The 12843-nt window shown below is 35.8% G+C and overlaps 1 protein-coding gene across 5 annotated transcripts; it reads right to left on the bottom strand.

Annotated features, from left to right (window-relative positions):
* Positions 1–86: 86 nt before the first annotated feature.
* Positions 87–12153, bottom strand: mief2 (mitochondrial elongation factor 2). Of its 5 annotated transcripts, XM_082164481.1 has the most exons (7): positions 12045–12153; positions 10984–11098; positions 10553–10695; positions 8461–8617; positions 7376–7701; positions 676–5485; positions 87–591 (listed from the first exon to the last, which is right to left on the bottom strand). In XM_082164481.1, the coding sequence occupies exons 2-6, from the start codon at positions 10997–10999 to the stop codon at positions 4706–4708; spliced, it is 1422 nt and encodes a 473-aa protein (XP_082020607.1). In that variant the 5' UTR covers positions 11000–11098; positions 12045–12153; the 3' UTR covers positions 87–591; positions 676–4705. The 5 variants fall into 5 exon arrangements, with proteins under 5 accessions (XP_082020607.1, XP_082020605.1, XP_082020606.1 ...); XM_082164479.1 differs by having other exon boundaries at positions 10984–12153; XM_082164480.1 differs by having other exon boundaries at positions 7376–7698; positions 10984–12153.
* Positions 12154–12843: the final 690 nt, after the last annotated feature.

Below are 12843 nucleotides of genomic sequence, written 5' to 3'. Positions count from 1 at the left end.
TGGCATACAAAAATCAATGACAAATGGGTGTGCAATCCATTCTAATGGACATGAAAAGCAGAAGCAACACCACAAACAATTGTGAAAATTGTGAACAATCTCTTTATTCAGACATGCATCCCAGTGGTAAAGAAGAAATCATATAATATTTCATGTAACCTTATTAGTGGAGTAGGTTTCACCAAAGTGTGATACATTTGACCCTACCAATATTTTTATTGTTTTTGCAATTTATTTTTTAACCAAATTTGTTTGGCAAGTTATCATAGAACCTGCATCACATTAACTTTTAGTTTATTTCTGTCCTTTTTAGCCATTTATGCTGCTATTGACAAAAGGGTAGAATGTGATCAAGTAGGACATTTCCCCCAATCAAACATACAGTATTTGTGCTACTTTGTAAGCAAGACTAACTAACAAAAATTGATATAAAAATATTTTTGCATTACTGCTTTATTGTCTTAATATTGAGTATTTGCTTCTTCAGAGTCAACATAGCTTCACACCATCTATAATTACTGCTGTATATGTATAATCATGGTCAACACATAGCTCATAATAAAAATACATCTGAAGTCACAGACAAACGGTCTAAATACCCTTACACACACACACACACACACACACACACACACACACACACACACACACACACACACACACACACACACACACACACACACACACACACACACACACACACACACACACACACACAGCTCAGAATAAAGATGTTTTATGAAATCTTTCACTTCTTTCAAACCTACAGCTAAGCAAAGTGTCTGACTAGGATAGTGCTGCGTAATAAAATGATGCCTGTCACTTCAAAAATCCCCTTTAAAGGAGCAGAAATTCACATCAGAGGACTGTGAAGAGACATATAACAGGGTTCGTACGGTCATGAAAAACCTGGAAAAGTCATGGAATTTTAAAATGGCAATTTCCAGGCCTGGAAAAGTTTTGGAAAATGAATAAACTCAGAAAGTTTTGGAAAAGTCATGGAAATTTGTTTTTCAAAATATCCGTGTACTTGAATTTGTTTAATTAATAATATTGGTGAAACAAATTGCAATACTTTTTTCGTTAGAGTGATCAGTCGAATCACGTGACTCACTTGCGGCGGATTTTGATTGTAGGTGGGCCTCCAGAAAACTAGATGGGCCAAAAGAAATGGGTTCCCCTTCATGTCCGTTTCAGCGCTTTTCTGCGGCACTGAGGACAGCGACTAAGTAGCAATACCTGTGTGGCTCTTGTGTCGCTGTCCTCAGCTCAGTGCTTCAAATGAAAATAAGCTGCTTTGCGTTTTCATATTAGCTATAGGCTAGCTACCGTCTGTATGCGCCTTTCCATTACAGATTTGAGCAAAACTTTTTTTTTCTTCTAAATATCGATAAATAACTATTGCAAAATGACGGCGTTTCCATTAACCGATGTTAAGCAACTAAAACTTATTTTTTTCCTCTCGCGATCAGTCATTCCAAAAATCATGGCAACGGAGGACGTTAGTAGGTTTATATCTCAGCCACCGCCCTACAAATTATTATTATTAATGGAAGGAGACGTGTCTTATCCAAGCATTAATGTCAGGGAAAGACCCTTATGCGAACGGCACATATATAGGCTAAGTTTCTTCATGTTTCTCCCTTGATTGTGATGACTTTTTGCCTCTTTGTTAAACATTTAAAATATATACAAATTAATATGGATGATTTTTTCTTTAAAAAAAATTATTTTGTCTTTTATTTTCCGTGTTGGCATTTATGAGGAAAAAACAATGTTACGTGACCGTTCTCCATTACGGTAGGGGTGGTGGTGGCGCAATGGATAAGACACATGCCTTTGGTGTGAGAGACCCGGGTTCGAATCCACTGTGAGACACCAATGTGTCCCTGAGCAAGACACTTAACCCCTAGTTGCTCCAGAGGCGTGCGACCTCTGACATATATAGCAATTGTAAGTCGCTTTGGATAAAAAGCGTCAGCTAAATGAATAAATGTAAAAATGTAAATGTAAATGTAATGAGTGCTCTGAATGCGGCACTAAAAGACTTTAAAACTTACACAGAGACCTCAAACAGAAAGCACAAAGCCTTTTTCAAAAAAATTCGTTTTGTAGTAATTGTATCTTGATTTTAAAATATGTTTCATTAACCAATTGCTTAATAAATAAAAAGTAAATAGCAGAAAATATATAATCACGACACAGTGGCGCCGGAGTGAACTGGAGCTTAAGCTATCATCCATGAACCGAAACTCAGCGTAAAAGGTAGCCTACTCGCCTCACAGACCTAAACAAAACTGAAATAGGCCTATATCTATTATCTACAGAAATCTCTACTTTTAAACAGAACCATTCAAAACAAAATAAAACGATGTAGCCTAATCCGTATGAAATGTGCATTTCTCTCCGGCGTGTTCACTACTAAGAAGATCGCGAGTCAGTCAACTTCGTCTTTGCAGTCGACACAGAAAACACTTGTTTATTAATAAACAATTAAAATTGAGAGAGAGAGAGAATATATGATTAGTTTGACTCATTTTGAGGACTTATAATGATGATCTGTTAAGATAGAACGTTCACCGAATTCTGATTAGTCGAGAGGATTTATCCGTTTAGGCTAAAAATAGGGTCGGCGCTTCTCGGTTTGGAAAGAAACTGCATCTTGCAGTGGCCTACATTTTAAACAAGGAAATATAGCGATTTGGCATGAAACGTTGATGGAGCAGTGAATAGGGACAATCTCGTTTTTTTTAATGGCGTTTATCGCGTTTTGGAAAAGAGCTCTTCAAGCACATTTTTATGGAAGCTTGTTTCCGCCACAGAATAAAACATTTTAAAAGATAATTGCGACTTTTTATCTCACAATTGCGAGTTTACATCTCGCAATTCTGACTTTATTTCTCAGAATTGCGAGATATAAAGTCAGAATTGCGTGTTATAAAGTCAGAATTGCGAGATATAAAGTCAGATTTGCGTGAAATAAAGTCGCAATTGCGTGTTATAAAGTCAGAATTGCGTCTTATAAAGTCAGAATTCTGACTTTTTTTCTCGCAATTGCGACTTTATATCACGCAATTCTGACTTTATATCTCGCAGTTCTGACTTTATAACACACAATTCTGATTTTATATCTCGCAATTCTGACTTTATAACACGCAATTGGGAGATATAAAGTCAGAATTGCATGATATAAAGTCGCAAATTGCGTGTTATAAATTCAGAATTGTGAGATATAAACTTTTCTTTTTCCCCCTTAGAATTGGACTTTATATCTCACAATTGTGAGTTTATATCTCACAATTCTGAGAAAAGATGTCAGAATTGCAAGATATAAACTCGCAATTATGTGTTATAAAGTCAGAATTGCGTGATATAAAGTCGCAATTGCGAGAAAAAAAGTCAGAATTCTGACTATATCTCGCAATTCTGACTTTATAACACGCAATTGCGACTTTATTTCACGCAATTCTGACTTTATATCTCGCAATTCTGACTTTATAACACGCAATTGCAACTTTATTTCACGCAATTCTGACTTTATATCTCGCAATTCTGAGAAAAGAAAGTCAGAATTGCGAGATGTAAACTCGCAATTGTGAGATAAAAAGTCGCAATTATCTTTTAAAATGTTTTGTTCTGTGGCGGAAACAAGCTTCCATACATTTTTCATCAGCTACTAACGTTACCCGCCTATGGAAGCTTGTTTCCGCCACTGAATAATAAATAAATAATAATAATTGCGACTTTTTATCTCACAATTCTGACTTTTTTCTCAGAATTGCGAGATATGAAGTCAGAATTGTGAGAAATAAAGTCGCAATTCTGAGAAATAAAGTCGCAATTGCGAGATATAAAGTCGCAATTCTGAGAAATAAAGTCGCTTTTGCGAGATATAAAGTCGCAATTCCGGGATATAAAGTCACAATTCTGAGAAATAAAGTCGCAATTGGGAGATATAAAGTCAGAATTGCACGATATAAAGTCGCAATTGCGTGTTATAAAGTCAGAATTGTGAGATATAAACTATTCTGTGGTAAAAAAAAAAAAAAAAGGGTTAGGGTTTTTTCCCTTAGAATTGGACTTTATATCTCACAATTGTGACTTTATATCTCGCAATTCTGACTTTATAACACGCAATTGTGACTTTATTTCACGCAATTCTGACTTTATATCTCGCAATTCTGAGAAATAAAGTCAGAATTGCGAGATGTAAACTCGCAATTGTGAGATAAAAAGTCGCTATTATTATTTATTTATTATTCAGTGGCGGAAACAAGCTTCCATACCCGCCCGCAAGGAGTTCATTATCCTATGGATTTACGTTAATAAATGTCTAAGGAGTTGTCAGGGTTTGACATTATTTGTGTTACTGTGCCAGCATATTTGAATAAATATTTATTTTGTATTAAAACATTGCTTGTTCATTTATTTTATTCAAGATATGGGGTGGTAAATTTGAACATGGATTTTTATACTTATTTTACATGTATACACAGACATTTTATGGAACATTATGTCATGAATATTTACCTTTAAGTCATGGAAAAGTCATGGAAAAGTCATGGAAATTTAATGGTAAAAATGTGTACGAACCCTGTATAATATCTGATATTACATTCTTTGTTTAAAGATGCATTATTGCCAGTTGCCATAGAGATAGATGTTTTGATAGATGTAATACTCTGTGCACAAGTATAGGAGTGACTCAAATAAGTAGTATCTCAGGTTCAGTTATGGCACAGTAAAGCATGAAGCCCATCTCGTCAATGTCGTCCTCCGTAAATCCCTGAAACAGATTCACATTATGTTTAAAGAAACTAGGCATGATTCCAGTCTCCAGGTATCCGATTAGCTCAGCAATCGCCTGCAGGAACCTATCAGCAAACACCGATTCCGACCAATCAGTTTCCTTTTCACTCATGTGTAGAATGACATTGCTAAGATGGCTGCCGTTGAGCTTGCGTAGTGCAGGGCAGTTGCGGCACACAGCCTTTAGTGTTTTCAGACACTTCTTTCTGACCCCCGAGTCTGCTTTGTCAAGAGCTGCTAGTCTAGTTGTTTCGCTGGTGTATAGGCTCTGGTACCAGACGTAGTCGAATGACCCAGTGATCTCTCTCTGCGCCGTAAGCATCATCTCGTTAAGGCGCACTGTTGGCAACACGGTAATATAGAAGCGTTCCCCACTGTCACAACTGCTCTGGGTTAATCCTTGAATCTCCAGTTTGAGCTCAGGAGACCCAAGCACCGGTCGCACCTCGCACTCCAGGGTTCCGGTTAGCGAAGGCCAGTTCATTGATTCCATCACAGCCTTGCCTAGTTGCTCAGAAACAAGCCGTGACGACAAGTATCCACCCAGTAAATGTCGATCCCAGTAGCTCCGTCCCCTTGGGAAGTACTCGAGGTTTTCACGCCGCACCATGCAGAACTGAGGGTGACCCAAAAATGTGTCCTCTCCGGCAATAGGCATCCACAGACTGGACTCCAACTGTAATAAACACATTTGGAACAAATTTAAAAACAGCTTCAAATCCAAGTCCAGAGATTAAAATGGTGACATTTGGGAAAGTTAGTTTGAATATGATCTAAATCAGTTTTGGTCAATAATTGACAAATATTGTAGAAAGAGTCATCAAAATCTCTGCTCTTTTAAAAATGGCTTATCGAGGACTTAGAATTATTTTTTTATTACTATTACTAAATTATATTACATCATCCCCTGAACTCTGCATGACCAAGGAAATCAAAAGAATTATATTTAAAAATTGTGAATGTTGGTCTAAATATGATCTAAACCAATGTTGGTCATTTAAAAATGCTGGGAAAAATAAAAACATGAAGGACCTAGAAATTATAATAATATATTTTTTAATGATTTAAAATATATATACAGTACAGGCCAAACGTTTGGAAACATTTCAAAAAGAAGTTTCTTCTGCTCATCAAGCCTGCATTTATTTGATCAAAAATACAGATTTTTTGTTTTAATATTGTGATATATTATTACAATTTAAAATAATTGGTTTTCAATTTATTATACTTTAAATTATCATTTATTTCTGTGATGCAAAGCTGAATTTTCAGGATCATTACTCCAGTCTTCAGTGTCACATTGCATGTGACATCCAGTCTATCACATGATCCTTTAGAAATCATTCTAATATGATGATTCATTATCAAAGTTGCTGTTCTGCTGCTTAATATTTTTTCATAACCTGTGATACTTTTTTAGGATACTTTGATGAATAAAAAGTAAAAAAATTTAATAAAAAAAGCAAATGTTTTAAAAATAGAAATCTTTTGTAACAACAATATACACTACTGGTCAGTAATTTGGCATCAGTAATTTTTTTTCTTTCTTTTTTTGAAATAAATCAATACTTTTATTCAGCAAGAATGTGTTAAATTGATTAAAAGTGATAGTAAAGAATATTTATATTAGAAAATATTTTTTTATTTTGAATAAATGCAGTTCTTTTTCACCTTTTATTCATCAAATATATTAGGCAGCAGAACTGTTTCCAACACTCATAATAAATCATCATATTAGAATGATTTCTAAAGGATCATGTGATAGACTGGATGTCACATGTGACACTGAAGACTGGAGTAATGATCCTGAAAATTCAGCTTTGCACCACAGAAATAAATGATAATTTAAAGTATAATAAATTGAAAACCAATTATTTTAAATTGTAATAATATATCACAATATTACATTTTTTTTTTCTGTATTTTTTATCAAATAAATCTGCTTTGATGACCAGAAGAAACTTTTCAAAAACATTAAAAATAGTAATGTTTCCAAACTTTTGGTCTGTACTGTATATAATAATAATAATAATAATAATAATAATAATAATAATAACAAATCCACTGAAATCCAAGGGAATAAAAATAATCATTTTAATTAAAAACGGCGATGGCCGGTCTAAAAATAAGCAAAACCAATTTTGGTCAACAGTTGAAAAGTATTGTAGAAAGGGAGTTTTTCACCAAAAACTTAATGGCAGAACGGTTTATGGAATATAATATAATATAAATCAAAAGATATTATATTAGATTAGATTAGACCCAGAGAATCAAAATAATATGTAAATATCTTGGCATGTAAATAAACATTTGAACAGCTGGTGGCGCTAAAAGGTTTAAGATACAAAACATAAAAATGCAATAAATATATGAATGACATAACATATAAATTATATTTATTAAAAATAAATATAATTATCAACATATAGTGTATGTAACAAAACTCCAGGTTAGCTCCGGATATCATGAAACTTGATTGGTCTTTAAGATGTAATATTGGAAACTATTGGATAAAATTTGCACACATGCAAGCACAAAGATAGTGGTCCAGAGAGAATCTCGATACCTGTAGAGGCACGATCAGGCAGGCATGATCGGCTTTGACCACTTGCAGGTCGTCGAGCAGTGACCCCGCCAGCATCATGTCTCCCAACGGCATGTCTGGGTGTTTGGAGTGCAGGAAGGCCTGGATCTCTGTGGATATATCTAACGCTCGCTGCTGCGCGACAGACACCTCCTCCGCTGACAGACACACTCGTGTTCTGAAGTACTGCTGCAGTCGCTCTGCAAACGTCATCACACACAGATCCAAGCGTTTCCGGCGTTGAGGTGGGTCAGCGTCACACCGCAGGGGTTCAGGTGAGGGTAGGGGGATGGGCTGAGACAGTTCTGCTAAACACACACAAAAAGCTTTTCTACTTAAAACCGCATTCACAACCCATTTTACTTCCATATCATGATGCGTTTTAGTGAAACGGGATGTTCAGTGATATCAAAGCCCGAATTTCCATGGGACAAAAAGGTCCAATTGACATTAACCAGTAGTTTTAGAAGTTGAGCAAGTCAAAACATTCTGATAAAAGATTACAAAACTTTTGGTTTGGACTAACATGCACTGATGAATTGTGCACAATGAGACAGTAAGTATGGTACATTTTGATTTCTTGTCGTTGCCTTTCAGTTAGATGGGAAATACGCTGATTTCACGCAGCCGTTATTCTGAAATCGAAAGCGAGGCTCCGGTGGGAAGAAAACCGGAAGTGTCGCCTTTAATCACAGGAGAGTCGTGAATGCGATGGCGTATTGTTGTGTTTAATGATGGTGTGTCAATTCTAAAAATGTACATACATTTCTTTCATACTTTAGACTATATACAGTGAAATTCATTTATAAAGAAATTTTTTTTTTTATATATATAATTCAGAATGTAAAAAAAGAAGCAGGGATGAACTATATACATATCCTATATTGAATAGTAACATCCAATAGTATAAATCGCGGCAGCAGCTTTAGGTTGGTAATCCAAGGCATTGTTGTTTATCTTTACTTCCGGGGTTCTTCCCACCGGAGCCTCACTTTCGATTTCAAAATGGCGGCTGCGTGAAATCAGCGTATACCTTAATTTGGAAGACTCTTTAAATATGTATGTACCTTTCTTGGTTGCGGCTGCAATCTGTTTCATGACTACTCCTTCAATACCCTTGTGGAGCAGTTTGGGGGAGGCACTAACCAAGCCTAACTCCTCCCAGCTGTCCGTCATCTTCTTGTCAGGCTTCTCATCAGGAGGCCTGCCGGCACGTTCTATCAGCTATGACATCACAAGAAGAAATAAGAGATAAAATATCAATAAGTAAACAAAATAAGCCAAAATAGAGAGTAAACGTTGGGTTCTGGAAATAAAAATCCCATTCATTTTCCTCCACTGGGAAATAGTTTTTTAACAATAACATATAAACCGTTAAAGACAGACCTACTGTGAGCTACAAGTTTATTAATTAATGGTATATGCTTCTGTTGAAGTCATCAGCCGACATTTTTTTCAACTTAAAAAAAAGAAAGAAAGTTAAACAGTGGAATTCCTGGTGAAAAACTACATTTCCCATGATCAGAGAATCAAAACAACACATTAGCTCCCGCCCACACCCTTCAAACAATGCGAGTCAATCTCCCTACACTCTCAAAATACTTATATATGTGTGTGTGTGTGTGTTTGAATACACTTTGTATACCTCCATACCTCCAAACTGAGAGAACTACTGAAATCAGTTGTGTGTGTGGTGTGTGTGGTGTATATGAAAAAGAAAGTACACCCTTTTGAATTCTATAGTTTTGCTTATCAGAACATTAAAAAAATTTTTATCTGGTTGTTAGCAGGTCTTAAAATTAAACAACCTCAGATGAACAACAACACATGACATATTACAGTGTCGGTGTCATTATTTATTTAACAAAAGTAAAGCCAAAATGGAGAAGCCATGTGTGACAAACTAAGTACACCCTATGCTTGTAGAGCCACTTTTAGCTGTATGACTTTATCAGCCGCTCACATCGTTCTGGAGGAATTTTGGCCCGCTCTTCATTACAACGTTGCTTCAGTTCATTGAGTTTTGAGGGAATCTGTTTATGCACAGCTCTCTGAAGCTCCTGCCACAGCATTTCAATCGGGTTGAGGTCTGGACTTTGACTGGGTCATTGCAACACCTTGATTCTTTTCTTTTTAAGCCATTCTGGTGTAGATTTGCTGGCGTTCTTATGATCATTGTGCCGTTGCATGACCCAATTTCGGCAAAGCTTTAGCGGATGGCCTCACATTTGACTCTAGAATACTTTGGTGGTTTATGAGGTGGGTTGTGCTGATATGCTGTGTTTGGATTTCACTGTGCATTATGGCCAAACATCTCCACTTTGGTCTCATCTGTCCAAAAGGCATTGTTCCAGAAGTCTTGTGGTTTGATTAGTTGCAACTTTGCAAACCCTAAGCCGTACTGCCATGTTCTTTTGAGAGAAAATAGGCTTTCTCCTGGCAACCCTTCCAAACATGCCATACTAGTTCAGTCTTTTTCTCATTATACTGTCATGAACTTTGACATTTAACATGTTAAGTCTGAGGCCTGTAGAGTCTGAGGTGTAGCTCTTGTTTTTTTTGTTGCAATTTCTCTGAATTTCTAGAATTCAATAGGGTGTACTTTCTTTTTCACATGACTCAATGCATGTCACAGGTCATGTCGTTCCAAACCTGTATGCATTTCTCTCTTCTGCAGATCACAAAAGATATTTTGAAGAATGTTGGTCAATGAGAACTGAAACTAGTTACCAGCATTCTTCTAAATATTTTCTTTTGTGTTCCACAATATGCATAGTTGTCATTTTTGGGTGGACTAACCTTTTAAATAAATATTTTAATATTTATCCATGACTTTTTTTTTTGGCCATGTCATTTGCAATGCTAGTCCAGAGCAATTGTAATTCTTTAGAGCAATTACGTACACAGTCTAGTACCTTTGTCTTTTTGTCTGATTTTCACATACTTTTTTTGGGGCTTGAAATCAAAGTTTGTAATGCTGTGATTGACCTCATAGTTGGTTGGTTTGATTCATGGCTTCAAACTCTTTAAAAGATTTTAAAATCTCTATGGGAAAAATGAATTGAAAAAAATACTTGTTGCACTCTATTAAACAATATTATTTTGACCAATCAGAATTGTGTAGCGTGTAATAAACTAAAAAACAAAACAATTAATCACCCGTTTCACTGCTAATGTGGCGATGCCCAGCATCGCAGCTCCGCCGACCCCCAGCACCAGCCGGGCGTTGGACAACAGGAAGTCAATGACAGCAGCAATTCCATCTTCTCCTCGCCTTTTTCCAGAATAATACATCACTTCCTCTGTGAAAGTGTCAACAGAGAATTACATTACCATTTGATTTCACACATGCTTCCTCAAAGTCCAAAGTCTGATAGCTTTTGTTTTGAGTTTAGAGACTTGAAACAAATACATAATTGTAAGAATGTGTTATCTATGATTTTTTGGACATGTATCATGATATTCATGGTACTAAAAACACCATGGGGCACTTTGGTGTACCATAAATAGTATATGCCACAGTATTAAAGTGCTATTATTATTATTGCTTTAGGCATTACAATGAAACAGAAGTAGCGACAGATCTTTACTTCTCGATTGTGACATACATCCAGAGTGTAATGGATTATTTTGAGATGTGGGTGTTTGCAAGATGAATGCAAGCTTGCAGGGGCGGTTTAACTGGACTAAATGATTGGAGAAGTCCTGCATACATCACAAGAGAGAAACATGTCGTTTTCACTGGAAGGTTCAGTTATGACATTGTGATTAAACATTTTGAGGTCAAAACATAAAAAAGAGAAACATTCACAAATGAATTGTACACAATAACATTTAGACATTTAAATGGTGAATTTTCATTTAATTCTGGCTTTAATGTACCACCACAGCACTCTTTTATGAAGGTTATTCCCAAAACACATGGTGTTCACGTGTGCTACGTGACAGGCCAGGCATCCGAAGCTTCTCCTGCCACTCACTCTGTCTGTGGATCAGAAATAGCTTTGGGACAGCAGGATGGTTTGCAAGGACTAAATTTAGACCCATGTGGCTTAGTAACTCTCCACTTATTCATATGATAATTTTGTGATACTGACTTAGACTTCAGTCTCTGGCTGTGATCTACAGATTACAGTAGACACATAGAAACATTTTAGGCCTAATATTTTTTTTATTGCAAAAGGTGCTTGAAAAGTAACAGCATGTTATTGGCCAGATCAAAGCAGTCTATTCCTGGTTATTGGGTAAAAGGCCAACTGGGTTAGTACACATTAAAGGCCTGCATACAAATGGACTTTAAAACCCAGATAACATTAATTGTTTCCCAGAAAAGACAGCTGATGTATTCAAAACTGATTAATGCTATCAGTGGTTTACATGTTAAACAGCACGCCTGCACACCACACGTATAACAATGTATGACGTTTTTTCCTTCATAAATATGATATTAAATCCCACATGACTACTAAATAATCGAATACTTATTTTCAGTAGTTCACAAAGGGCATAAATTAAGCTGAAAACAACAGTGTTTTGCTCTGTTAGCGTTTGCTAACTTAACTAGCTGTCTGTTGAATTCAGAAAACCAACAATCTTGGGAATATATTAAGCAGGCAACAACTTATAAACACGACTTAAACAGCTAACTTACCTTTTTAAGGTGGTATCAAATCAGTGCCATTAGCGTTTAGTATCGAATTCAGCACTTTTGTCTAGTACGCACTTGGTCTCTTACCTATAACAAACACATCCTACGTCACTATCTGATTGACGTACATCTAGACCAATGAGATGACAGTATCACCTGCCGTCAGAACTTTTTGTGGAATTTCTATGCAAGTATGGCCAAAATAAGTAATACGCATATCTTACACAATTTTTACATTTTAACAGGAGGATCCACACATATTTTTTTTTTCCATAAATTATTTTAAATACTATTTGTGTAAATGCAAAAGGTTCTGATTTTGATAAATGATATCGTTTCGTAAATTATTTTCTTACACCATGACACTTATTTTATCGCTTCTGTATTTTGTTCTATTGTTCAATGTAGAAAATAAATGAAACGTACGTTCTTCTTAAAAACAGAATAATAAAGCTGCATTCGCATTTGAATGGAGAACCAAAACACTCCAAATTGAATAATAAATTTGTGCATTAGCTCCTGTAAATAATGTAGTTTGTGATATTCCGCGAAATAATTTAAAACATTCCGTATTATCAAGCAACATTGTGATCAAGCTAATATTGTAATCTGTGAAGGATTGGTGGAAAGTTCTCTCGTACCATCTAGTGGACAGTCACATCCTTTCATTTACAACCAGCGCTTGAAGAAATAACCTGAGGGATTTGATTGGGTAACGATTCAAGGTTGCATAGCCACACGAAATATTTACATTTTGACTTCTGAACCAAATAAAACAGTGAATAGTGCAAATTATGAATAT

Source organism: Leuciscus leuciscus (assembly GCF_965113295.1).
Source record: "Leuciscus leuciscus genome assembly, chromosome: 3".
In the NCBI taxonomy this organism is placed as follows: Eukaryota; Metazoa; Chordata; class Actinopteri; order Cypriniformes; family Leuciscidae; genus Leuciscus; species Leuciscus leuciscus.
The sequence above is the reverse complement of the archived record's forward strand: the minus strand, read 5'-3'. Positions and strand labels throughout refer to the sequence as shown.